Consider the following 27417-nt stretch of genomic DNA (forward strand, 5'->3'; position numbering starts at 1 on the left):
AACTAAAAATAACTACCATAACGTTCAGCAATCCCATTCCTGCCTTTTCTAAATCCAGCTTGTACATTTAAAGTTCTAGATTCTCACACTATTGAAGCACAGAAAAACGTTAGAAAGGATACATTCACCCCAAAGTTCCTTATACCATGACTTACAATAGCCAGGACATGGAAACAAATGTCCATCGACAAAGGATAAAGAAGATGCTTTACATATACATGATGGAGTATTATGCAGCCATAAAAAATGTTGTTGTTAACTGTTTAGTTGTTACATCATATCTGACTCTTTGCAACCCTATGAACTGCAGTAAGCCAGGCTTCCTTGTTCTTCACTATCCCCCAGAGTTTGCTCAAACTCATGTCCAATGAGTCAGGGATGCTACTGAACCATCTCATATTCTGCCACCCGCTTCTGCTCTTGCCCTCAATCTTTTCCAGCATCAGGGTCTTTTCCAACGAGTCAGCTCTTCATCCGGTGGCCAAAGTACTGGAGCTTCAGCTTCAGCTTCAGTTCCTCCAGAGTTGATTTCCTTAAAGATTACTGGTTTGATCTCCCTGCTGTCCAAAGGACTCTCTAGCATCACAATTCAAAAAGCATCAATTCTCTGGCACTCAGCCTTCTTTACGGTCCAGCTCTCACATCCATACGTGACCACTGGAAAATACATAGCTTTGACTATAGGGTCCTTTATCGGCAAAGTGATGGCTCTGATTTTAATATGCTGTCTAGGTTCGTCACAGCTTTTCTTCCAAGGAGCAAGCATCTTAATTTTGTAGCTGCAGTCACTGTCCCCAGTGATTTTGGAGCTCAAGAAAATAAAATCTGTCATTATTTCCACTTTTTCCCCCTATTCGCCATGAAGTTAGGACCACAAGCCATGACCTCAGTTTCTGCATGTTGAGTATTAAGTCAGCTTTTTCATTCTCCTCTTTCACCTTCATCAAGAAGTTCTTTAGGGCCTCTTTGCTTTCTGCCATCAAAGTGATGTCATCTGCGTATCTAAAGTTACTGATATTTCTCCCAGCAATCTTGATTCCGGCTTGTGCTTCATCTAGCCCAGAATTTTGCATGATGTACTCTGCACATAAGTTAAATAAGGCAGGTGACAACATACAGCCTTGATGTACTCCTTTCCCAATTTGGAATGTTGTTCTGTGTCCAGTTCTAACTGTTGTTTCTTGTCCTACATACAGGTTTCTCAGGAAGCAGGTAAAGTGGTCTGGTATTCCCATCTCTAAGAATTTTCCACAGTTTGTTGCGATCCACACAGTCAAAGGTTTTAGCATAGTCAAGGAAGCAGAAATAGATATTTTTCTGGAATTCTCTTGCTTTTTCTATGATCCAATGGATGTTTGCGATTTGATCTCTGGTTTCTCTGCCTTTTCTAAATCCAGCTTATACATCTGGAAGTTCTTGATTCTCATACTACTGAAGCATAGCTTGAAAGATTTTGAGCATTACCTTGCTAGCATGTGAAATGAGGGCAATTATACAGTAGTTCGAATATTCTCTGGCATTGCCTTTCATTGGGACTGGAATGAAAACTGACCTTTTCCAGTCCCGCAGCCACTGCTAAATTCTCCAAATTACTGGCATATCGAGTGCAGCATTTTAACAGCATCATCTTTTAGGATTTTAAATAGCTCAGCTGAAATTTAATGAAATTTGCAACATGGGATCAGCCAAAAAATAAAGAAAATATGAAAAAGAATGTGTGCACGTGGATATGTACATATGTGTAACTGAATCACTCTGCTATACAGCATAACTTAACACAACATTGTAAATCAACTATATTTCAATAAAATAAAAGGGCACTAAGCTTTGGAGTCATATAACCTGGGTTCTCTCAGCCCATCTCTGTGATTGAAAGCCCACAGAAACTATTTGCCATTTGAAAAAACAGGGATAAAATCTTTGAGTGGCTGTGATCAGCACTGGTGTGGCCCCCAAGCACCCCAACCAGTCTACACTCTATTACCTCCGAGAGACAACAGGTACTTGCTCTGAATGGCAACAGAGGTGACTATGGAACATCTCTTCTACAAGCCCCAAACGAGGAGCTCCCAAAAATTACGACGCTACAGATAATCTGTTTAAAAAAACAGAACTGAAACCGTCCATAAAAAGTAGAGATTCACAAGGAAAAGACTCAAAGCACGAAAGGCACCTTCATTCACTCTAGTACTTACATCTTCCAGTGGTGTTATAGATGCACTCTCTCCTCCATAATATGGGTTTCTATCCATGTGAAGAACTTTCTTCCCATTCACTGACATTATACCTGACAGGATACATTCCTACAGGGAAAGGATAAACATCTTCAAAGGAAGGAAAAGTGCTATAGCATGTTTCAAACATATTTTTTTAATAAGCCTGTCATTAAACATTCTTTTAGTAATTAATGCTTTTTGTACAGGCAATGTATGATATAACTTTAAGGACAAACCCCTAAAACAACCAGAGTTCAAAGTGTGGTCAGTGGACTCCTCTGGGTCCCAAAGTTAAAACTATTTTCTTAACAATACCAAGACATTCTTCATTTTTTCCCACTGTGTTACCTTTGCAAGAGCAACGGTGGATAAAACGGAGCAGTGGCCCCAACTGCACTCGTCATTATATCCTTCACCACAAGGCACTCACAGTTTAAAAGACAAGGTCTGTTTCACTTACAACTGTCCTTGATGAAGCATAAAAAGTCACCTCTGGTAAACAACACCCTCAAACACCCATCTTTTAAATATCCTGTGTAGAGAACTGGGAAGTATATATAAAGCAACGCTGGGTCTAAGAAAGCCTTTCGGGTGACTGACTTATAAGCTAAACTAGCTATGTTTTTCATGGATCACCATTTTTACTTGGACAAATAACTGACTGACAAACTATGATTACTCAGACTTAAGTACTGGGCAGACATTTTCACAAAAATGAATGTCAAGGAAAATTAACTGATAGTGTTTGCTGCCAATAACAAAAGTCAAAATCTTTATTGAAAATTTGAATTTTAGGAATTTATATCCATACCACGGGCACGTCAGATCCTTTCAGACAACATCAGTGACATTGCATGCATCCATGCTAAGTCGCTTCAGCCGTGTCTGACTCTTTGCGACCCCACGGACAGTAGCCCACAAGGCTCCTCTGTCCATGGGATTCTCCAGGCAAGAATACTGGAGTGGGTTGCCATGCCCTTCTTCAGGGTCAGTGACATTAACAAATATGAGTTTTTGATATTGCATAAGGAAATGTGTCAACAATTCAGAAGATCTGCAACTTAGTAAACTAGTACTTTCCAAGTGACCAATGGTGTTACAAAATCATACAGTGGGCTAAAAGTGGAATTCAAATTTTAATCTGATGTTCACTGATGTGGTTTCAAATTTCATATTGCAAATCAATCTTTAAAAAAACTTCCACTTGTGTTTTGGTATAAATCAAAGCATAGCCACAACAATCTGAAAGGCTATTAAAATACTCCTCCTCCTTCCAACTACACATCTGTCTAAAGCCTGATTTTGTTCATGTGTGTGAATGCTTAAGTTATTTCTGTCGAGTCAGACTCTTTGTGACCCCATGGACTGTAGCCGGCCAGGCTCCTCTGTCCATGGGATTCTCCAGGCAAGAAGACTGAAGCGGGTTGCCATGCCCTCCTCCAGGGATCTTCCTGACCCAGGGACTGAACGTGTGTCTCCCTGCACTGCAGGCAGCTTCTTTACCACTGAGCCACCAGGGAGGCCAAATTTTCTTGATATACTTTGGCTAAGACAAAAACCATGAAGGACTGAACGCCGAAGCAGGTAAGGCATTTTTTTGTTTTAGGAAACAGTTATACTTCAAAATATTGTTTTTCACATTAACATATAATGAGTTTATCTTTGTTATCTTTAAGTGAATTAATAAAAAATTTTTAACTTCCCTCAGCACTGATTTCTAATAGGATAAATATTGAGAGATACTCTTACAAACAAAAGCTCATCAGGGTCCTCAATTTTTAAGAGTAAGTAGATCCTAAGACCAAGAGTTTGAAAACTAGAGCCCTAAATGAAGCATCTAGGAACCATCCAATTGATTAAATGATCACTCTCAGAAAAAAAGGTAAATAAAGCATGAGTATACTGAGACATATCAAATCAAGATAGGGGGAGAGGTTAAGAAAGAATCCAATTAATGGATTAATGAGAAGAAACAGAGATGGGATACACATTCACTCAAAACCATTATACCAGAGTTTAGGTGATAATTTTTTTTTTAAAGGACAAAGGTAATCCCCTGTAACTTTATAAAACCTAGTGCATCTCAAATTTACCCAAGACTCCAGACACAGGGAACAATCTCTTCCCCCTAGAAGCCTGACTCTGAAATTTTTATCTTAAAAAATTCATACACATTTCAAATTTTCCTCCATAATGTACTATTCATTTTAATATTTTTAAATAGTTTAACTTAGTTACTATCAGGTTCAAATTTTACTACAGGAGGGTGCATCTTTTTATATTTGGATCAAGAAACAACACATTTTGAGTACCCAGTAGGCCACCTCTAGCCACAATCACTTCTCAGCCTCAGCCACGCTCATGACTTTTAAGAGCAAAGATTTGTTTTTCCAGAGTTTCTGAACTCTGAATAAATGGAATCTTGTAGTATACATCTTTTAGTCAACATCCATGATTTACTTGCAGTCTAAATTTTCTTCCTCTTGCTATACAGCAGGGTTCCCCGACTACAGGAGCCAAGTCCAGCCTGCAGGCTAAATTTATAAGTGAAGTCTCCCTTACATCCATGGCCATTCCTTTACATACCGGTTACTTTCAGTGTACCACAACAGCACTGTAGTTGTGTCACAAACCACAGGGCCTGACAATCTACAATCTGACTTTGTGGACTTACACAGGTTTGCCTAACTCCACAAGCAGGGGATCTCACAGCGTGCTCCTGACTTGGTCATCACCCGTGAATCTGTTAGAAATGTAAATTTGAAGCAGATTCTGCAAGTTCACTTTGCACCCACATCACCCTGACACTTGCTAAAAGACTGCAAGGCCCCCCACCCCCACAGAGCTTCTGAGCCAGCAGGTCATCATGGAGCATGAGAATCTGCATTTCTCACCAGCTCCCAGGTAAGGTTAATACTGCTGCTCCAGGATCAATTTCAGGAATCCCGAGGAAAGCATATTAAACACCCAGGGAGAATGTTAGACTATAGATTTTGAATCCATGTATCTCAGGTGAGGCCTAACCTTCTGCATCTCTAGTAAGTTCTCAGGGGTTGCAGCATGGACCACACTACAGTAACAAAGTCACAGGATCTACTGATGACTGCTCCTCACAGATATGCCACAACTTACTCGTCCATGCTACTGCTGATGGACGCTGGGAGAGTTTCCAGTTTGGGGATGTTACAAATAATGCTCTATCAACATTCTCAGCGTGTCTTTCTTACGCATTCATTTGTTGGATATGTAGCAAGGAGAGTAAAAATACTGCCAAGAAGTTTTCCAAAATGGTTCTACCAATTCATACTTGTGCAAACCACATATGAAAGTTCCTGTTGTTTCATATCTTGCCCAACACTTGTGTTGTGTCTATTCATATTATTTGCTCCTTTTTAAAATGACCTTTCTTTTTTACTGTTATATAAAAATTCCTTATATACTCTAGATATTTTTAAATGCTTTATTAGCTACATGTACTGCAGAAATCTTCATCCACAGATTGACTTAACTTTCTTACAACATGAAGTCATTAATTCATTGATAAAACATGAATCATATCTGAGTATAGGGTATATATTAATTATCCCAAAATTTTAATATCCTCCCAAATTAACAATTCAAAATTAAAATTCACTACTACTACCTGGTGAATACAGAATAACAAGCAAAGTACAAAGTCAGAGAAACTACTCCAAATGAATTTCCTTTTCTCACACTAGAAAACCAGGACCATTCAACATCTATGTCAAGAACATAACTTTTATCAGGAAACATATATGAATGGATGTTAGCCAACAGTTTTAAAACTAAAATGCTCCACATTTAATTTCAAACTCACCCAAAAGTGACCTGAAAAGTGAACATGAAAGTAGCTCAGTCGTGTCCGACTCTTTGTGACCCCATGAACTAACCAGTCCATGAAATTCTCCAGGCCAGAATACTGGAGTGGGTAGCCTTTCCCTTCTCCAGGGGATCTTCCCCACTCAGGGATCGAACCAGGAGAACATATAGAGACCCATCCAAAATAACCAGAACTAAAAACCATCTTCAGAATCCAAGTTTTTGTTTTCTCGGTTTATTTATCTTTTGCTATTATGCCTTATTTATCTTTTACTTTTAGGGCTGAGAGCATATCAGGGACTCAATATGCATAAGTGAATGAATGAATGCATGCATGCACTCATGAGATGCACTCAGGAATCTCAAGCAGGGTCATTCATCCAAACTGGGCTCAGGCCCAGAATCCAAGTTCTTTATGATAATGGCATCTTCATGCTGTCCTACATAAAGAAGTAACCAGATTAAACAAAATGGTTAAAGTTCAGCTGCAGCAAAATTCTAGTCTCCAGATGTGAGGGTGTGATGATGGTCAGGAAGGACCAATTAGTTATACTGCACCCAACCCCGACCCCAGCCGCTTCCTACTTAAGGGCAACCTAGGCTTGAAGAGAATAGAGCTAGAACACATAATATTTTGATACAACTTCCAAGTGACCAAACTAAGCTCCATGAACACTCTAAATTCTCCTCCATTTTAAATTCCTGGTATAAAGGAAAAAAAAAAAAAAAAAAACAGAAACTAAAAGCACACAAAAATGTGATCCAGAAAACAAGGTACCTAACAACTCATGTTAAAGAAAAGTGCCTTTTGAAAGCTACTTGTCTAGAAATATAAGAAAAATATACTAACCAGAAAACTTAAAATCAGTTCACCTCAGTGGTATGTATCTTACAGCAATAACATAATAAAAATGAATGCCAGTGTTCCACAGAATGTTTCTTCAAATGTTTGTCTAAAGTCAATTTATCTTGAAGTTTGGTTCTAATTATATCATTCCTGCTCAAATCCTCTCTTACTGGCTAGAAGATGAAATTCAAACTTCTGAGCCTACTGCCTTCAGCATCCTTGGTGACATGCCTTCTTCCCAACTCCCTCATCCCCTAAACATAGGTTCTCTTCTAATACTTACATGGCTCTCTCTGCCTAGAAATATCATTCCTTGCGTTCAAAGTTTACCAGTATTTTTCATTTTTTTCCAGTATTGATCTGATTTATAGCACTGTAAAGATGTAAAGCATAATGCTTTTAATTACAAACATCCTGAATATCACAGTAGGTTTAGTGAACATCCATCACCTCAAGTAGATACAACATCAAATAGAAAAAAATGTTTCTTTGTGATTAGAATATGAAAGGTTGTTGTTGAATCACAATGCCGGGATTCTTGGCCCCTGGAGGAGGAGGAGAATTCAATCCGGGGCCAGAGACGAGGCTTGATCACTCAGAGCTTTTGTGTAATAACAGTTTTATTAACGTATAAAGGAGATAGAGAAAGCTTCTGACATAGGCATCAGAAGGGGGCAGAAAGAGTACCCCCCTGCTAGTCTTCAGCTGGATGTTATATAGTCACTGAAAGTGAAAGTGAAGTCACTCAGTCGGACTGTAGCCTACCAAGCTCCTCTGTCCATGGGATTCTCCAGGCAAGAATACTGGAGTGGGTTGTCATTTCCTTCTCCAGGGGATCTTCCCGACCCAGGGATCGAACCCGGGTTTCCCACATTGGAGGCTGACGCTTTAACCTTAGCAGTCCGTTAATGAAAGAAAGGAATGTCTTAAAACTCAGAATGGCACCAGGCCCCTCACCCATAAGATGCATTTTGGGATAATCTTGGCACCAAATGGTTCATCCTGGGCCATAAAATGATTAAGTTGAATCTTGAAGAAGGGCAGATCACCACACAAATAGTTTCATTTACATAGATTAGAGGAACAATATCTGAGTATAACACACTGGTTTGTCAAGCGGGTTCTGAGCCAAAAGGCGGAACCGACTTGAAGACAAAGTTTGGGGTAAATGCATAGTACATTAGCATAGCTTAAGATAAACATTTCCATAAGAAAAAGGCATTGGTTAACTTCAGGTGAAACCAGGTGTCATGGCAACACAGAATTTTAAGAGAAACCGCCTTTTAAATTTGTATAGAGAAGGAAAAAAATATTGCTAGTTTGTTTCCTCCTGCCGCTTAAGAGATAAAAATGTCTGACACTTGCAGGCTATTTCCTCCATTTGGAGACCCCTGGCCTTCCTGACTGTTACCCTCTCAAATACTTAGAGGTTTATTCTAACAGCTTTCACTTATAATGTACAGCAGTGGTCTCTTTATCATGTTACACATTACATCCCTAGTACTTAATTATCTTATAAGTTACTTAAGTTTGTACCTTACGATTACCTTCATCTAAACCCCCTCCCCTACACCTTCCTTATTATGTTTTAAAGCCAACTTAAATACCTCCTTCTTTATGAAAGGTTTTGATTCCAGTATCAGAATTGCCCCTGAGAATTGAACTCAGAGAGAACTGAACTCTCTTAACAGCACTTTCTCACATTAACTCGTATTATATTACCCCTCATATGACAAGAAACTACTCACAGACAGGTGTGCTTGGCTTTATATTGACGATAAACGAACACAATGGCCATAGACATGTGAGCCACAGGTTTACCTAGTGGTCTTTCCAACCAACGTCTCACTGCTACCTAGAAATGTTGACGTATGTCTGATTTACTTCTACTCTACTGGACCAGTATACTTGAGGCTGATTTAAAATACAGACTGCCTACACAGTATTCATGCCTTTCAAAAATAAGACAAGTGCATATATTGGTCCTGTGATCACTACTGCAGTGGACAAAATGTCCTTTGTCCACAGAACTCTAACAGCAATGGGAAAGATTTTCAAGGAGCAAATACAAAAGGCAATTCAAGATTTTTTAAAATCAGGTACAAAAACTCTTTGACGTCACAAATTTTAATACAGAGAAAAGAGGAAAACTATGTCTGGGATGTAAAACAACATTTTAAACAAATAATGCTGAGAATAACCTGGTTAGAGATCACTAAAGTGTCTTTTTTGATTCACAGCTCCTTACGAAAATTACCATGCAGAAAAAAACCCAAAATACCACTGGGAAGCCCAAGCAGCTGTGGAGCTAGCTGCCCTTGTTTTACTATCTATTACTATTTCTAAGACTAAGCACACAATTTCTAAGATTCACGAATTCATTGCCAAGCCCAAAGTCAACCAGATACGGCAAATTAGTGGTCCATGGTCCCCAGTCTACCCATCAAAGTAAGCAAAGAGGGAAAAAAGGAAAAGTAAACTAGAACTAACTACCAAAGCCCAGCCGTCTAGGAAGACTCAGTAAGAAGGCCAAAGTTCCCACAGAGCTCAGGAGGCCTCAATGGCTCCACTGTGTGACAGCAGCACTCAGGAATTAACCTTCCCTTCGTGAAATCTTGTTATCAGGTGTTCATTACATTCCTTAGTCTGTTGAGGAAGCTGTGATATCATTTGAAAGCTTTTTTCTAAAAATTATGGTTCTTTTGATTAATCTTTAATCCCCAGATCAATTCAACTTTTCAACGGTGCTGTCTTTAAACTGCTTCGGCTGACTGGGGAAATTGGTATTTCCCAACTATGTTTTATGTTTTAAGGACTCTGGTTCTGAAAAGGCGCTTCTATGATTCAGTACATTTACAAATACATTCCTCACTTACTATACTCAAAAAAATAAAGTTATGGATCTTTAAAGGGAAAACCATCAATTCCTTAAAATAGTCAACTATATAGAACACTGCATTTCTCATAGACAGAATGAATATTTTGCTCTAGTTTACAGCAAACTATTTAATCCTTCTTTAAAGTTACTATTAATATTGGTGCACTAATATGACTGTATTTTAGACATAATAATCCATAAAAAACAATGGCCACATTAGAAAACACAGAGAAACCCCAAAACTTCCTTACATTTTAAAAATAATAAGTTAATACACACAAGAATCACATAATATTTGGTATCCATAACTGATAACATATGCCTGTTTTCAGGTTCTTAAATCTCAGGCACTAAATATTTGTAAGTCAAAAATTAAGTAAATGGTATGTTCACACCAAATACTCAAATTATAAATTGAGGGTTTTTAACGTTGGTGGTCTCAAGTAATCGAAGTTCTCCTACCAATAAAAATGAGGGTAAAAGATTTATCATTATTAAAATCATCTCATCATCACTGCTACCAACGACTGTAATACAACAGTAATAATATGACTGCTCTGAATTGATATAATTTAAAGAATATCTCGCAACAACACTCTAGGAAGGTTCACAGGAAATAGTTATCACAGCTATACAAATGACAGCAGAAATTGCTCTAAGTATGCACCTACCATTCATCAAAAAGGTCACAATTAATTCAAATGAAAATGTAAATAAGGTGCAACTTGGTTGTTATACAGTTAAGACTGCCCGCTTTGATACAAAGTGATCCTTCTGTGCTAGGCATGTAGAAACCAGCATGAGGGGGGGAAAAAGCAAAGGGGGGAGGGGGAAACAAACCTGTGTAAGGAAGGATTTGCACTCATTTGTCCATGTTTAACTGACGTAATCAAGAGCAAATCTGAAAGACCAGCAATAACAGTAGAAACACAGTGGAACTAACTGGCTCTAACAAAAGGCTGGTAGCAACAGTGCCCATTCCAATGGGCAAACTAAACTACCAAGCTCAGCTCAGAATCCCAATTAAGCACTTCGGAAATGGAAAGAAAGAAAAAAAAAAAAAACCCTGCAGTGGGTAGGCCTACTCATTTAGGCATCCAACAGCGCACCAAAGAAATTCAACCCAATATCTCACATTCCATCACTCTCATCTATTTTGTACAATTTCCCCAGCCAGTCCCGTCTTTTTCTGGACTGGTCAAACATAGTGAAGCATTCAGAAATGAGTATTACCCAACAATCATCATAAATCACCATAAACAGAAAATAACATGCCAGCAAAGTATCTCTGTAAGTGTCCAACAATTTTTTTCCTAAGAATATTAGCCAAATGCAAGTTTCACAGTTTTCTCTTGTCCAGAGAAATCTAAAATAGTTATTCTGGAATGCCACCTGAAAAAAATTTTTAAATCTTGAGAGATTACAGTGCATTTCAACACATTTACATCAAATGACTCAGGACTTTTGAGATCAGTTCATATGGACACAAGATCAAAATCAGGGTTCATCTTCTAAAACGAAGCAGCCAGCCCTATGTCAGAATTTCAAATTTCCAAAAAACTTGATAAATGGAGACGGTCCTATCTTCAAATGGAATTCTTTTGCAAGATGAGTTGTCTTCATTTTCTTTTAAAAACCACAGAAAAGAAGTACAACTCCTGCCTGCGTTATCTGCGGAATATCACCTCAACTCCTCTGAGCAGACAGCTAGGAAAATACATTTACCTCGGTGACAGGAACACCTGGCCTCTAGCAACCAACCAATTCATCAATTCCTTTTCTCAGGGGAAAAGGTTCAGAAGCGTCGAGGTGGACAAGGACAGACCACACATAAGGCTGGCGAAAGCCAGGTGAGACCCATTTGGAGGAAAACTCATTTCCAATCCCGTGGTCGTTCAAGTGAGATTGGGAGGGTGGTTACACAGGAATGGACAATGCTTCTCACCTGGGGTGGGGGAGGAGGCTAAGAATTTCTCAAAAAAAAAAAGTTCACTGACCTGAATTACCTACCCAACAGCGGCTACCTGTGACTGGTCACCGAAACTGACTAGCAGAGGGGCCTGGAAGCTGCGGAGGAAACGCCACTGGGCTAGGCTTCACCCTCCCCCACTCCTTTCCGTCTCCAGGCGCGAGAGGCCCTCGACCAGCAAGGGAGGCGCAGCGACGCCGCAACCCGGGCTTTCTCGGCCTTGCCTTCCCGAGACCCTTGCTCGACCGCCCCAACCCGTCCAGGCACCTGTCCGGGCCGGGCTTTTGCACACCGCGGTGTCCCCTCCCCCGCAGGCCCCGCTGCAGGCCCGGCCCGCCCGGAGGGAGCCCCCCCGCCCCCGGGAAGAGACCCCCGGCCTCGCGGCGCGGGGGGCGGGGAGGACGGGGCTGAGCAGGGCGTGCAACAGGCCCCCTCCCGGCCCCGGGCCGCCGCCCCTCCTCACCGTCAGGCCAGTGCCCAGCACGATCACGTCGTACTCCTCATTCATGGCGGGGCCGGGCACGGACAGAGACCCAGAGAAGGCTCAGAGCTCTAGGTGTCTGGGGCTGCGGCTGCCCCCAGGAGGAAGCGGACCGGGGGGCGAGCGCTCAGGCCGGACGGCGCCCGAGGGAAAAGGGAAGCGGAGGCAAAGACTACACGGAGCTGGCGAGCGGGGAGCCGGCCGCCACCTCAGACGGGAAGAGAAGAACGGGGCGGGGAGGGTAGGGAAGGAGGCGAGGGAGAGAGGCGGGCTGCGACCGCGGCCTCCGCAGCCGGGGCGAGGCCGGGAGGAAGCCGTCGATCACGTCCTTCCCTCTCGCTCATTGGCTACGTCTCCGTCGCCCACGACCCGCTTCCTCTCCCACCTCTCGCGAGAAAAGGGCGGGCCGAGCGCCTGATGGATTTCGGATCCGTTCCCAAAGCGCTGCCGCCTTGGTTGGGGGCGGAGGGGGCGGCAGCGCGCGGGCCTTCGAGGGCTGGGGAGGGGTTGAGCCTGTGGCCGGGGGACTGCTGTCCGGTTCTTCAGTCCCGCTCCCCATCGGGCGCCGGGTCGCACTCTGATCCCCGCGCCCGCAGCTGCCCTTGGACTTTGGGCCCGCGGCGACCACGTGGCTGGGACTGGCCGCCCCCGCCCCCGGGACCGCGGGCGGCCTGCCGCAGCCCCGCACACCAGGAGTTGACGCCACGCGGCCCGACTCCGGCTGCGGCTCGGCCCTCTGCGTGCCTAGCTGGTCCTCTGCAACTTGTCTTGCTTTTCTTTTTATCCTACCTCCATTTCCTGAAGGAAAAAGGGCCCCAATGAATTTTAAGGAGTTCAGAAATCACTTTTTTTTTTAACTTCCCTCGCAATGTCATTCTTGATGCGTTGCCCCATGTGCAGCCTTAGGAAATAGGAATTTAAAAAAAAAAAAAAAAACCTCTACTTTTGAAAAGGAAACTTTAGCATAAAGGGGAAGGGCAGATTTGATCGGAAGCAGGTCTGCGCCTACTGAGAGCTATAATCTAAACCAGCTGTAAAGATAGCTGACCAGCACGTGAATGGATTTAGGCCACAGAGTGTAAGAAAAGAAAAAGATTCCTTTTTTTGCCTTCCATGTCCGAGCCGGCCCAGCCCTGCAAACACACGTTTCTTCAGGTTTCTATTTGGCATCTCCAGCCCTGGTGGCTTATGTTCTCAACCGAAGAGAGCAGATCCGGTGTTTTCAGCCTGAGTATGCAGACAAAAGAGTTGGTGTTTCCTTGAAGATTTATTCTCAAATAAGAGCTGTTTAAAGTGAATCTTGAGAGACAGACCTACCTTCCTTCACGTTTAAATCACTCTGATTCATGACAATGCAACAGTTTTTTACAATGTTTCTTCATCCCTACATAGAGTTTAAGAGGGTATATTATATAAGACAATGGGCCTTTTGGGGGGAGGGGAGAAGAAAACTCAATGTACATCAGTCTTAACTGGATTTGTATACATTAGTGGCTAAATGAATTTCTGTTGTTCAGTGGCTAAGTTGCCTAGGTCTCTTTGTGACCCCAGGGACTGCAGCACTCCAGGCTCCTGTGTCTTCCACTATTTGCTTAAATTCATCTCCAAAATGAATTTTTACAAGTAGACAAAAATCAAGTGCAAAGTTACTAGACTGTTGAACAGATTGTATAACCATGTTAACTGACTGGCTAAATAGGTGATGCCTTAAGAAAGTCCTGCTGTTGCTAAGTAATCCAGTGCCATATATATCTAACATGTTTACAAACAACAGAAATATATGTCTTACAGTTCTGGAATCTAGAAAACATAAGGTCAAAGTTTGTCTGTTGAGGACAAACTTCCTGGTTCACCCTGTCTTTTCACTGTGCCCTCACATTGGGAAGGAGACAGGGATCTCTCTGGGGCTGCTTTTATCAGTCGGTAAAGAATCTACCTGCAATGCAGGAGACCTAAGTTGGATTCCTGAGTTGGGAAGATCCTCTGAAGAAGGAAATGGCAACCCACTCCAGTATTCTCACCTGGAGAAGCCCATGTTCAGAGGAAGCTGGCGGGCTACAGTCCATGGGTCTCAAGAGTCGGACACATCTGAGCGACTAAACCACCACTACCACCATGTTTTTGAGCTGACCAAAAATACTGACTCATTAAAAAACTCATTTTAAAAAAAGAAAGAAAGTGAAGTCGCTCAGTCGTGTCTGACTCTGCGACCCCATGGACTGTAGCCCGACAGGCTCCTCTGTTCATGGGCTTCTCCAGGTGAGAATACTGGAGTGGGTTGCCATTTCCTTCTCCAGGGCATCTTCCCAACCAGGGATCGAACCCTGCTCTCCTGCATTGCAGGCAGATGCTTTATCCTCTGAGCCACCAGGGAAGCCCCCTAGAGCCTTTTTCACATATTGCCATCAGCCTCTGCATATTGAAGAAGATTTTACATACATCTGCTGACATGTTGCCATGCCTTATGTGAAGGAAAGTTTATGGATATTCACGTGGAGTTCCTGAAAGACTCAAAGGTATTGGAGAAGGAAACAGTATTTAAGGCTAATAAGGTTCCTCAGTCTGATCCCTTACACTTAAGTTTAGTTTTGTTGGCAGATAAGTCCTGTGGCCCTGCAGAAGACAAAAAGAAAAAGAAAAAAATGCTAACCTTCAACAGACTGAGTCCGTTCAGATTTCACCCCACCTAATCCAGTTGCCAAGGAATTTGGGAGACAACAAATACTTATGGTGAAATGGCTTAAAAGCCACTAATTGGTTCAGTGTCTCAGAGACCACAATTGGCAGTTCCTGATGGCAGGAAACCTTAGGTTGGGGGAAGCAGGTTGGTGGAGAGGAGTGGAAAACACCATCAACACTGAAAGTGTTTTCAAATCTTTACCCAAAGCGAGAGGAGTCCGGAGAGACTTATTTATACTTGGTGCTTGGGAATCATTGTTTGCTGATTTCTGGTTCTGTTTCTCCAAGAAACAGAAACATTTTCATCATCTGTTTCTCCAAGCCCCTGCCTGCACTTCGCAAAGAAGAGACAAGAGTCCAAGGAAAAGAAAATTGTAGAGTGAACCTTAGTCCAGGTTCTGTCCAAAACCACAACAGTTTCTCACTCACTTTTCCCGCTCCTGGATATTCTGACCTTTATCTTCTTAAGACATGAATCAGAGCATGTCCATGCTTCTGCCTGTCTTTTGTACTTAGAATAAAATGCAAATCCTTGAATCAGACTAAAGTGAAAGTGAAAGTGAAGTCGTGTCCGACTCTTTGCTACCCGTGGGCTGTGGCCCACCAAGCTCCTCCATCCATGGGATTCTCCAGGCAAGAATACTGGAGTGGGCTGCCATTTCCTGCTCCAAGGGATCTTCCCGACCCAGGGATCGAACCTAGGTCTCACACAGTGCAGGCAGACGCTTTAACCTCTGCACCAGAAGGTATCGTTTAATCTGCCTCTCACCTCTGCCCCACTGCATCTTGTTGTACTTCAGGCTCACTTCACTCCAAACACACTTATCTTTCAGTTCCTAGAACCTAGGGTAGCTTTTAACCACTCGAGGGCCTTGCACCCTCGGCGGTCCTGCGGCTACCGACCCTGGCTTCCCCCTCCTGCACCTCTTCCCACGGCTAATTCTTTTCACTTCCTTAAGTTTCAGCTTAAAAATCTTCCCTTGCCACTTTATTTAAAGCAGGTTCCTCTCAACTTTTATTCTCTATTGTCACCCTGCTTATTTCTTTCATTCCTTTTTAAAAATCTAATTGGTGACCATGTTCTTGTTTTTTGTTGGCCTGTAGCTCAGAATGTAAACTCCATGAGGATGGGGACATTATCTATCTTGTGCACAAGAGAATAGTGCTGAGTCCCTGGCAGGTGATAGGTAAATATTTGGTGAATGAATAAAGAGACCTGGAAGTTGATCCCTACATCTACAAGGACTAAGTGTGATGAAATAGGTACAAGTTCCTTTTGAGACTTTTGAGAAGCACAGCTTTTCTTGCAGCAGAAGATACTGAAGTTCATGTTTTGGAGGGTCTTAAAGGTAGGGATCAATAAAATGTAAATCTGTTTGAAGTCTGGATGGCTAATGGTGAAGATAAAACATGTCAGGGTCTAGAAAAAAAGAATTTCCTAAAATATATATTTTCTAGTATATAAGAGATCCTTTACTCCCCCACCCCCAAACCGTTCATCTGCCCCTGGTCTCCGTCTCAGCACTGATGCCTCCACCTTGGCCCCAAACCAGAATTCTAGATTTTATCCTCATTCTGTCTTCTTTCTCTTCTTCCAGATCTAATCCTGTTTTCTTTGGCTGTGTAACAAACCACCCTAAAATTTAGTGGCTATGAAGCAAATAAACCTAGTGGCTTAAAGCAGCAATGTATTGATACTGTTATCTCTTATGGTTCTGTGGGTTGAATGGGCTCAGATGTGTGGGAGTTGTTTGGGCCTGGGGCTGGAGTCATCTGAAGGCTCAAGTGTCCTGGACATCCACGATGGCACATGTGTGACTAACTGTTGATGCCAGCTGCTGGCTGGGGGCTTAGCTGGAGCTGTTAACCAGAGGAGCATCGTATGTGTGACTTCTCCATTTGGCTTGCACGCCTCAAAGTATGGCAGTTGCATTCCAAGAGTAGAAATTCCAAGAAGCTAGAAATTTAAAAGTAGAAGCTGCCAGCCTCATAAGATCTGGACCTGGAAGCTGCCACTGTGTTCCTTCTGCCGAATTCTCTGGTCACAGCCATTACGGAGCACACCCAAATTCAAGAGGAGCAGCTAGAACCCAGCTGTAAGTGTCAATGAATCTGCAGCCACCTTTAGTTGGCACAATGCCCCATTATGTTCTGGCCATTCCACCTCATAAAGAGCCTTCCAGGAACTTCCCTGGTGGCTTAGTGGTTAAGACTCCGTGCTCCCACTGGAAAGGGCCTGAGTTCAATCCCTGATCAGGGAGCCAGACCTCACATGCAGAACCTGCCCTTGGCAACTGAGACCCAGCACAGCCAAATAATTGTTTAAAGTAATTTATTTATTTTAGCTGCGCTGGGTCTTCCTTGCTGCACGGGCTTTACTCTAGTTGTGGCAAGCAGGGGCTCCTCTCTAGTTGTCGTTCACGGACTTCCCACTGCAGCAGCTTCTCTTGTTGCAGAGCACAGGCTCTAGGGCAGACAGGCTTCAGTAGTCGCGACATGTAAGCTCTAGAGCACAGGCTCAATAGTTATGGTGCATGGGCTTAGTTTCTCCATGGCCTGTGAGATCTTCCCAGATCAGGGATCGAACCCCTGTCTCCTACTTTGGCAAAGGCAGATTCTTTATCACCAAGCCACCAGGGAAGCCCCCCAAATAAAATTTTAGAAAAAACAAAGCCTTGCAGTCCCTTCTCTTCATCCTCAGGGCCACTACCCTAGTACCAGCCACCATCAGATTCTCTCCTAGATAACTGCAAAAGCTTCCTTCAGTTCAGTGGTTTCTACGTTATAACCTCATAGGAAGTGACTGAGTCAACCATGACTTTAAAATCTTTCACAGGTCTCCATGGCTCTTAGCATAAAGTTCAAATGCCTGGCCATTTCCTAAGAGAAGCCTGAATAATCTGGACCTCAGTTACCTGGTCAACCAAGTCATCACCCCAGCCCTCCTCCACCATCTTTTCTGACCCATGGCTGTATAGGTCAGTTTCCAGTCACAAAAACAGAGTTGTTCTAGGTATTTTGAACAGAGGTAGTTAAATATAGGGAACTAGTTTCAAAACTTATACAGACTGAAGGGGCAAAAAAAGTTACCCAGAGGTGAGGAAGCGCCTGGAGCTCTAGGCTGGAGCAGGAAGGGAATGTGTCACCTGAGCCTGGCTCACGGTGGCCAGGCCATCTGGCTGACCTGCCACAGTTACTGGTTACGGCCACTGCAGAGCCACTTTGCCACCTCTGCCCCAGGAGCCCAGGAGTCCTCTCCACTCACTGGTGCTGCTGCTGCCCTCCCTGCAACCAGAGCTGCTCTAAGGGCAGGGAACATGGCTCCTCCCTCGTCTTGCCTCCAGTCTTCCCCCGGCAGCACCTCCCCAGAAGCACCAGAAGTGAGCTGGCACAGGGATCTGGTTGGTGTGATCAGCTGACTCAGCCTTTGGCAACACAGAGAGAAACAGACATATAGCCCGGAGCCAAGAGATAGGCGTCAGAGCTGCTCTAAACACTTCTGTGTTTTGTGAGCTCAGTCAGGCTTTTTCCCTTCTGGACACACATCCAGACATCCCCTCTATCTGGAATGTTCCTCCCTTCTCCTCCTACTTGACCTTGCTTGTTAGGATCCTCAGTGCAGATGTCACCTGTTCCAGGAATCCTTTCTTAATGCTCCTCTGGGTCAAACTCCTCTATTCTGAGCTACCATGGTGTTATCACTTTCTCTTGGCACTTGTCACCTGATCACAGATGGGTGTTTACTGCTCTGTGGTCCATGCTGTGTTCCTCTCAAGAGTACAACTTGCCCTTTTCATCCTTTCATTCCTTACATCTGAATCGTGTGTGTGTGTGTGCGTGTATGTGTTAGTCGCTCAGTCGTGTCTGACTCTTTGCAATCTCATGGATGGTATCATAGTGGAAGCTGCTCAGTCATGTCCGACTCTTTGCAACCCCATGGACTGTATAATCCATGGAATTCTCCAGGCCAGAATACTGGAGTGGGTACCCTTTCCCTTCTCCAGGGGATCTTCCCAACCCAGGGATCGAACCCAGGTCTCCCACATTACAGGCAGATTCTTTACCAGCTGAGCCACAAGGAAAGCCCATAGTAGGCACTAAATAAATATATAATGTAGGTCTTGTGATCTGAGGGGGTAAGTATGAAGGCCTCTCAGTGGTCTGTGAACCCTCATATTTGTATGTAAAATATAGTGCCCATGTACATTTTTCCAGAAAGAGGATCCATCATCAGATTTCCACAGGGGTCAGTGACTCCTAAGAAACTGTACATGTGGATAAATGAATGAATTCAAAGCTTTCCTAAAACATAAAGAAAAATACAGCTTCCAGGAAGAAACTGTTTCAAAGACCATTTCACAATTGTCTAAATCACAATTATTATTGAATTCCTGTAGATAGAGAAGTAAAAGTCAGTCCCAAGACTGATGATGGGCATGGAGATAACAAAATAATATGCAAAATAGAGCTTATTAGCAAGTGTAATCAGTAGCAGCCCTATGGAGCTGCTTCGGGTACAGTGACTGGGAGTTGGTGGAACTGGGTAGGGCTCAGGGTGGGGCTCATGTGTGGTGGCAGAGCAGGTAAGCCAGGTGTCCTGGTTCTCAAAAGACTCACAAGCACAGGGAAGGCATGTTCTAGACGCCACTGCCCTTCAGAAAGACTCACTCTAGCATCTAATTGTAGAAACCTCGTGGGATGAAGCAATGACAGTTAGCCATTTCATTTTACATATTTGTTTCATTCTAAAAGACTAAAAAGATCTCTAAGCTGCCCAAGCTTCAGTGTTGCTTAGAGCACTTTAAAACCATTCACTTGAATGTTTCTTGTATTAACTTAAGTTACTTTGATTTCAAGTATCAAAAACCATGTCAGGCTACCTTACATATAAAAGAATATATTGGGACTTCTGTGGTGATCCAGTGGTTAAGACCAAGTTTCCAATGAAAGGGGGTGCAGGTTCAATCTCTGGTCAGGGAATTATGATCCCACATACCACGCAGCATGGCCAAATATTTATTTATTTATTTATTTTTATTTTTATTTTTTTTAAAGGAGAATATGTTAGAAGGACAAAGGGGCAAAAATGTTGTTAGGGGTCTGGAAGGAGCAGGAATCAGTAACTGGAAGGCTGTCTCTAAGCTCAGCTGCTCTCTGTCCAGCCTCTCTGCTGTCCTATCCCAGTGGGTCGCCTCTCCCCTGGGATGTGCAAGAAAGATGCTGGCTGGCAGCCCCGGTCTCCTCAGTTACCTGCTGCCTGTTCAGGGGTCATGGCAGCAAGAGTTCTCCGCCACACAGTGTGGACTGTAGGCAGCTGATTCTTTGTGTTGGGGGTGGTTCTGGGCACTGGAGCATGTTTAGCTGCATCCCTTGATGCTGGCAACACCCACCCTCTCCTCCCACCCTAGCTGTGACATCAGAATGTCTCCAGATATTGTCACTGTTCCCAGGGGGCAAAAAACCGATGTGAGTGAGAACCTCCAAACCAGACCCGTCTAGTTTCTCATAACTCAGTATCAGATTTCCAGAAAGAGAGAATCTAGTTGGCTCAGCTTGGGTCTGGGTCCAATTTGATCCAATTAACTATAGCCAGGGCTTCAGGTCACATGGCAGAATCTGGCTGCCAGAAGGAGGGGGCACATTCCTGCTCCCAGATAAGAGGGATGGACAGATATTCTAGGAGGGTCCTTCCACTTCCTTAACCCCAGCGAGCTGCCCTCCTCTGACTCTCTGTACTGTATTTGTAGGAGGTTTAGGGGGAATTTTTCTCAGAGATATGTTTATGACATCTCTATACCTTTCATATTAACCCCAAATCTTCTACTAGAAGGCCTTTGAAATAAAAATACCTTAATTGTTTTCAATTTTCTCCCGTGAGGTAGGCGCTTTGTGAGGCCTCAGTGAGCTTAGATTGGTCCTGTCTACACAGAGGTATATTTTAATTCCAGGCTGATGTAATAGTTATAATAGTAATAGTATAGTCCTACTTTGGATTAGTATTGCTTTTGTTTTCAAAGCCATTTAACCTTTGATATCTAATTATTATTTTAAATGTTAATGTTTTAAAATCACTTCTCTTCTTTGTATGACTAGGGGTTATCTGTATGTCAGACCGGAACAATGGACTGGGTCTTCTCACCAGGCATTCACGAGCAGATGCCTGTGTTTTACTGGAATACTCACAGTTTGTCACAGTTTGACCACTGACTCTCACAGGCCCATGGTCCTGGGAAGAAATTCTGAGGTCAGTCTTGACTGCTACCAAAAGGGGGGAAGAAAAAACAAAAAAAAAAAACAAAAAAAACCTGTTAGGAAGAACATCTTGTTTTTTCTTAGATAACAGAAAAAGAAATTATTGGGTTATCTAGCAAATAAACATCTACTATGCAGTAATAGCTATGTAGAGTAACACTGTTAAGATTAAAAGTGAGCTGAGCTTACAGCTATTAATCTCTCCCCATCTCCCCAAACAGTGTACTGCTCCCCTAGTCCCTCCCAATCTACATCAGCATCTCCCAGTGATGCTGGCAACTCAAGATGCTTTCCCTGAAGAGAGGTCCTTATAAGTTAGAGAAGCACTGCCTTCATACCCTCTTTCAGGAGGGCTCTGAGAAGTTCTCACTGCCATAGCCATTTAGGAGAGAATACAACAGTATTTAATAAATTCAACATGCGGAAAGCCTGTGTCCCAGCTCTCTACTCCTGCTGCTACTGCTGCTGCTGCTAAGTCGCTTCAGTCGTGTCTGACTCTATGTGACCCCATAGACTGGACTATGCAGCCCACCAGGCTCCGCCGTCCCTGGGATTCTCCAGGCAAGAACACTGGAGTGGTTTGCCATTTCCTTCTCCAATACATGAAAGTAAAAAGTGAAAGTGAAGTCGCTCAGTGGTGTCCAACTCTTAGCGACCCCATGGACTGCAGTGCTTCCTGAGAATATATCAAAAAGAAACCTTCTGGTGTATGTGTCAAAATGTTCCTTGGATTCTAATATGTGGCAACAAAGAGCTAAAAGTAAGCTCCCAGCAGCAATCAGAATTAAACTACAATGTAGCCAAGCCAGGGAGGCTGAAGACAGAATGAGCATCCCATGACTGTATTATAAAATTGTAGAACACATGCATCTTATACATTGTTCCAAATATACTTGGGTTTAAATACTTGAGTTGCAGTTGCATTCATTGGAGAGCAGGTACACGTCAGAGATGTCAGCCAGTCCAGTCTCATGCTTCTCACCACATAAGAAGCCAAGACAAGAGAGACAACGTTTTAGGGCGAGGAACAGCGATTTTATTCAGAAAGCCAGCTGACAGAGAAAATGGTAGGCTAACATCCCCAAAATCATCTTGTTGTTGTTTTTCAGTTGCTAAGTTGTGCTGACTCTTTGCAACCCCATGAACCGCAGCATGCCAGGCCTCCCTGTCCATCACCAACTCCCGGAGTCCACCCAAACCTATGTCCACTGTGTCGGTGATGCCATCCAACCATCTCATCCTCTGTCGTCCCCGTCTCCTCCTGCCCTCAAGATCTTTCCCAGCTTCAGGGTCGTTTCAAATGAGTCAGCTCTTCACATCAGGTGGCCAAAGTATTGGAGTTTCAGCTTCAGCATCAGTCCTTCCAATGAACACCCAGGGTTGATCTCCTTCAGAATGGACTGGTTGGATCTCCTCGCAGTCCAAGGGACTCTCAAGAGTCTTCTCCATCACCACAGTTCAAAAGCATCAATTCTTCAGCACTCAGCTCTCTTTACAGTCCAACTCTCACATCCGTACACAACCACTGGAAAAACCATAGCCTTGACTGCTGCTGCTGCTGCTGAGTCGCTTCAGTCGTGTCTGACTCTGTGCGACCCCATAGACAGCAGCCCACCAGGCTCCCCCGTCCCTGGGATTCTCCAGGCAAGAGTACTGGAGTGGGTTGCCATTTCCTTAACTAGACCAATCTTTGTTGGCAAAGTAATGTCTCTGCTTTTTAATATGCTGTCTAGGTTGGTCATAACTTTCCTTCCAAGGAGCAAGCTTCTTTTAATTTCATGGCTGCAATCACAGGGCTCCTTTTATACTAAAAAAGGCAGGGGAGTTGCTGTGACTGGTTGTTGCTAACATCTTAGTGGCAGAATCCTTTGTTCTTGCAGCTGTCCATGTAAGGTCTTGGTAACAATGTTGCTATAAACCTCCAAGACAAATGTTATTGTCTGTTCTGCAACTTCTTATCTATGAAAGGAAAGTGTTACACCTTTAAATGTTAGGATCTTGAGAATGAGCTATCCTATAAATTTCTGGCTACAGGCAACATCCTCTTAGCATCATGGACTCAAGAGACATGAATTTTGAGCAAACTCCTGGGAGACAGTGGAGGACAGAGGAGCCTGGCATGCTGCAGTCCATGGAGTTGCAGAGTCAGACACGACTTAGCAAATGAGCAACAGCAACAGCCAATGTTCTTTTACAATGATCCAGTGCCGACATGACTAAGTTCAGGCAACACAGCACAGAGCTAGAACTAAAGGAATAGATCCAATATGCAGTCAGGTTTGTTCTCTGTTACAGGGGAGCAGAGTAGGGGACACAATAATAAAATAGAAGGAGGAACCTGAGATGAGATTTCACAGATTGAACACATGCCTTTAATTTGACTCCTTCCTCAAAGTTTGCTAAAAGGGCATTAAAGGAATAAAAAAGGATATAAACCCATAAGTTCAAAGAGAATAGAAAAAGAGATCAGCTGTTGAAAGAAGCTGATGGAAGTGTGAAGAATGGAAAGCAGATGGGCAAACCTGACTGACTTAACAGACCAGAGGAAGCCGAAACATCAGAGCCTGCACAGAGGTAAGGCATTAAGAAGCAAATTCATTCAGGCTAGAAGACTCCAGAAAAGACAAGAAGTTAGGGGAACCTCAAAGACCAGGTTGTGAACAGGGGTGAAAACAGAGCTGGCTGGAGGTCTCCCCGCTCCGTTACACAAAGGCAGGCAGTTGAGTCAGAAAGGCCCTGATTCTGGCACACCAGGCATACAAACATGCTACAATCAAACAGAAGGGATTCTGGGCAGGGTGCCCAGAGTGGCGGAGGTGAGGGTGTATGGGAAATCCCTGTATCTTCCACCCAATTTTTAAAAAGTAATTATTTTATTTATTTATCTGGCTGTTCTGGGTCTTAGCTGTGGCATGTGGGTTCTAGTCCCCTGACCAGGGATTGAAGCTGAGCCCCCTGCACTGGGAGTGTGGAGTCTTAGCCACTGGGTCCAGGGAAGTCCTCTTCCACCCAGTTTTGCTGTGAACCTGAAACTGTTCTAAAACATAGAGTATACTAAAAACAATAGTAATACTAGTAAATAAAAAGTTTTTTAAGTGCTTTGGGATAGAGTATCATTTTACAAAAATAAAATGTAGCATGTTCACTTTAGAACATAGAAAGAATCTGAATGGCGTTTGTCAGCTGAGAAAACTGGGATTCAGGAAGGATTATCTTTTGGCTGATGCTCTGGGGGGGATGGTAGACGCTTCCTGGGCCCCTCCCCCTCTCCACACAGCATTGCTGATTCAAAGCGACCACCAGTCACATGTCCTGGCAGCGATGGGGCCTACTGTGGTCTCACAGGTTCCTCTGGTTTTTATGGCCACAGGGGTTTACTGGCTATGCGTGCATATCAAAAAATAACTGGACCTTTCCTCTTCTGTGGAAATAAAAGCAGCTTCCAAACAACGACAGGGGTCTGTGTTGATGTGTCTATCTGTGGATCTGAGCTGAAGTCGTTTCATTCTTGCCATCTTTCACACTCAGATGAGCTTGTCATCATGTTTATCTCATTTCTGTTCAATCATAAAGCTCTCAGGTCTCTGATGCTGATGGCCCCACCTTCTTCAAACATTATAGAGTTGCCACATTCTAGAACAGATGGGGAAAGACTTGGGAGGGCCCACGAAAGCTCCCCATTTTATGGATGAAGAAACCCAAGCCTAAGAAAGTCCAGGTAGCTTGCACCTCTAACCCCCATCTGTCAGTTAATTAAATTTCTCTGGCAGTGGAATCCCATTAACATTGTATGTGTGTTTTAATTTTTTCCCCATGAGACAAAAATAATATTATTTTCTTAGCTTATGCATATTGATGTTGTATCTCCAAGTTTATTGTTTTTCAGATTTCAGGAGCAATACGGTGGACGTTTGTAGAGATGCAAGTAATAAGTGAAGTGTGTTGGGATATTAAAAATAGGGAATGATGAAAGTTAAGGCAAACTAGAGAGGAAGTGCTTGGCCTACAGGGGATGTGTGTGTTTTAAGCTTTTCTTTTTTTCAAGTATGGTTAACTGTCTCTCTGTGTCTCCCTGTTTACATTTCTATTTCTTTCTCTATCTCTCTGTTTCTCTCTCTCTCTGTCTCTGTCCTCCTAGCACTATTAGGTGGTGGGTTTCTCAGGGCTCTTTCTCTTTGGGGTCTTCGTTCACTTCAAGATGCAGAGTACCAGGGCCTGGGATATGGATAGAGGCCATGGACACAGTGAGGGACCCCCTTCCTGTTGCTCACCCAGCTGCATTCTGGAAAACTGCTCTGAAGATGATGTTGGTCAGATAGCTTTATGTGCATACTGAGGTCACAGGCACCAGTCCCCAGGTTGGAGGCATGTGGGGACCCTGTGTTGCATAAGGAGTGTCCTTCTCTTCCTGTGACACGTGGACCTGGCTTTGACCAACTCTGCAGCTCAGCTGGTGGGCAGGAGAACTTGTCGGGTGTGGACCTTAGAGCCCAGCATTTCTATGGTGTCAGAACACTTACACTGCAGTTCATCCTTAAAAAGCCAGTGGTATATATTTTTATTAATTTTTGATTTAAAGATAACACACATAGTTTAAAAAATAGTCAAATAAGACTTGAGTAGACAGTGGAAAGTAGCATCTGTTCTTTCTGCTCCAGACCTCCACGCCGCTCTCTTAACTTTCTTACACATCTTTCCAGAAACATTCTCTTTATATACAGGCGTAAACTCATGTTATATGTTCATGATAGCTTATTTAAGTCCCAGGAATTAGAGGATTTTTTTTTTTTAATAAGGCATAGGCCCTGCTCTTCAGGTTCTCTCTACATGGCAGAGGAGGCAAACAGGTAAGAGATTGAAATGTGTTAAGAGCAGCAATAAAGACATATGAATGCCTCCAGGGTGTGTAAAGAATTCTCTCCACTCAACAATAAAAAGACAGAAGACTCAGTTTTTAAAAAATGAGCAAAGGACTTGAGTAGACATTCTTCCAAAGAAGATATACATGGGGCTAACAAGCCCATGAAAAGATGCTCAGCATCACTAGTCATGAGGGCAATGCAAATCAAAATCATGAGATACCAGGACACACCCATGAGGATGGTTGCTGCATTGAAAAGTGAAGCAAAGGCGGTGGAGACACAGGAGCCCACATAGGTTGCTGGCAGAAATGTAAGATGGTGCAGCCACTGTGGAAAACAGCTTGGCAGGCCCTCAAAATGTAAACAGAATTACCCAGCAATTCTGCTCCCGGGTTTGATCCCTGGTCAGGGAGCTAGATCTCATCTGCCACAACTAAAGATCCCACGTGCTGCAACTATGACCTGGCACAGCCAAATAAATAAATATATATAAATAAATAAGATGCTTAATTTCACATAATGTGAATTTCACCTCTATGAAAAACAAAACAAAAATGCCTATGAAATTGTAGGTAAGTTAACACGTAGAGGAGTCAGATCAGCGGAGGAGGATGGGTGATTAAGTGTCAGGTAGAGTCTGGGGAGCCGTCTGGGCACAGATTTCCTCTGGGGAGACAGATGCTTTGTCTGAGCAATGTAGCCGAGCGCAGCTGTGTGCAGGGACCCATGGTTCCGTTTCCTTCCAGTTTACAAGAAGGCTAGTGCTGCTTACCAGGCAGACAGGCCTTCACTGCAGGGCCAGCTGGGCTGCAGGAGTTGTTTAGAGCTTGCTTGTCTGGAGGCAGGGCTGTGCTCCAAGGACCCCACGTCCCCTGCCCCATCAGGGAGGTTGCACAGCATCAGGGGAGGCAGTGCGATTCCTGGGCAGGACAAAGCTGCCCTTGTGTAGGTGAAGCAGAGTGTACAAAGTACATTCTCCTCTGGGTGTGAACTGCCACCCTACGAGGCACGAGGTTTCTATCCATTGCACAGAGCACCTCATTTTGTGTCTGAGGGTCCCTGGGCAGTCTGGGCTGAGCACTGCGGAGGGTGGGGACGGGGAGGCGAGGGGCTGCTCCCTGGATGTCCCTGACGATGGAATCAAGCAGAACTTGATGGCAGGTGTGGCCCAGGAGTTAACGCAGGTGTGCTCCCTGAAGGTTCAGAACACTTACAACAGGTAAGGCATCGGCGCCCCCCACTTCCCCTTGTGTTAGGCTTTCCCACCCATTAAGGGCCCTTTCTGAGGCCAAGCAGTGCCATGTGCTCAGTCGTGTCTGACTCTTTGTGACCCCAGGGACTGCAGCCTGCCAGGCTCCTCTGTCCATGGGATTCTCCAGGCAAGAAGACTGGA

General features: G+C 43.7%; 2 protein-coding genes across 2 annotated transcripts in view; both read right to left on the reverse strand.

Moving 5' to 3' along the window:
• GDI2 (GDP dissociation inhibitor 2) overlaps nucleotides 1-12576 on the reverse strand; it is a 28644-nt gene extending 16068 nt beyond the window's left edge. The window contains exons 1-2 of the mRNA XM_040248837.1: nucleotides 12214-12576; nucleotides 2196-2303 (exon numbers count right to left, since the gene is read on the reverse strand). Coding sequence (XP_040104771.1) covers nucleotides 2196-2303; nucleotides 12214-12258 — 153 coding nt within the window. The 5' untranslated portion in view covers nucleotides 12259-12576. The remainder of the gene's footprint in view (nucleotides 1-2195; nucleotides 2304-12213) is intronic.
• Nucleotides 12577-19903: 7327 nt separating this feature from the next.
• ANKRD16 (ankyrin repeat domain 16) overlaps nucleotides 19904-27417 on the reverse strand; it is a 37614-nt gene continuing 30100 nt past the window's right edge. The window contains exon 6 of the mRNA XM_040248838.1: nucleotides 19904-21168. Coding sequence (XP_040104772.1) covers nucleotides 20894-21168 — 275 coding nt within the window. The 3' untranslated portion in view covers nucleotides 19904-20893. The remainder of the gene's footprint in view (nucleotides 21169-27417) is intronic.

Source organism: Oryx dammah, unplaced genomic scaffold (assembly GCF_014754425.2).
Source record: "Oryx dammah isolate SB20612 unplaced genomic scaffold, SCBI_Odam_1.1 HiC_scaffold_10, whole genome shotgun sequence".
NCBI classification, from domain to species: domain Eukaryota; kingdom Metazoa; phylum Chordata; class Mammalia; order Artiodactyla; family Bovidae; genus Oryx; species Oryx dammah.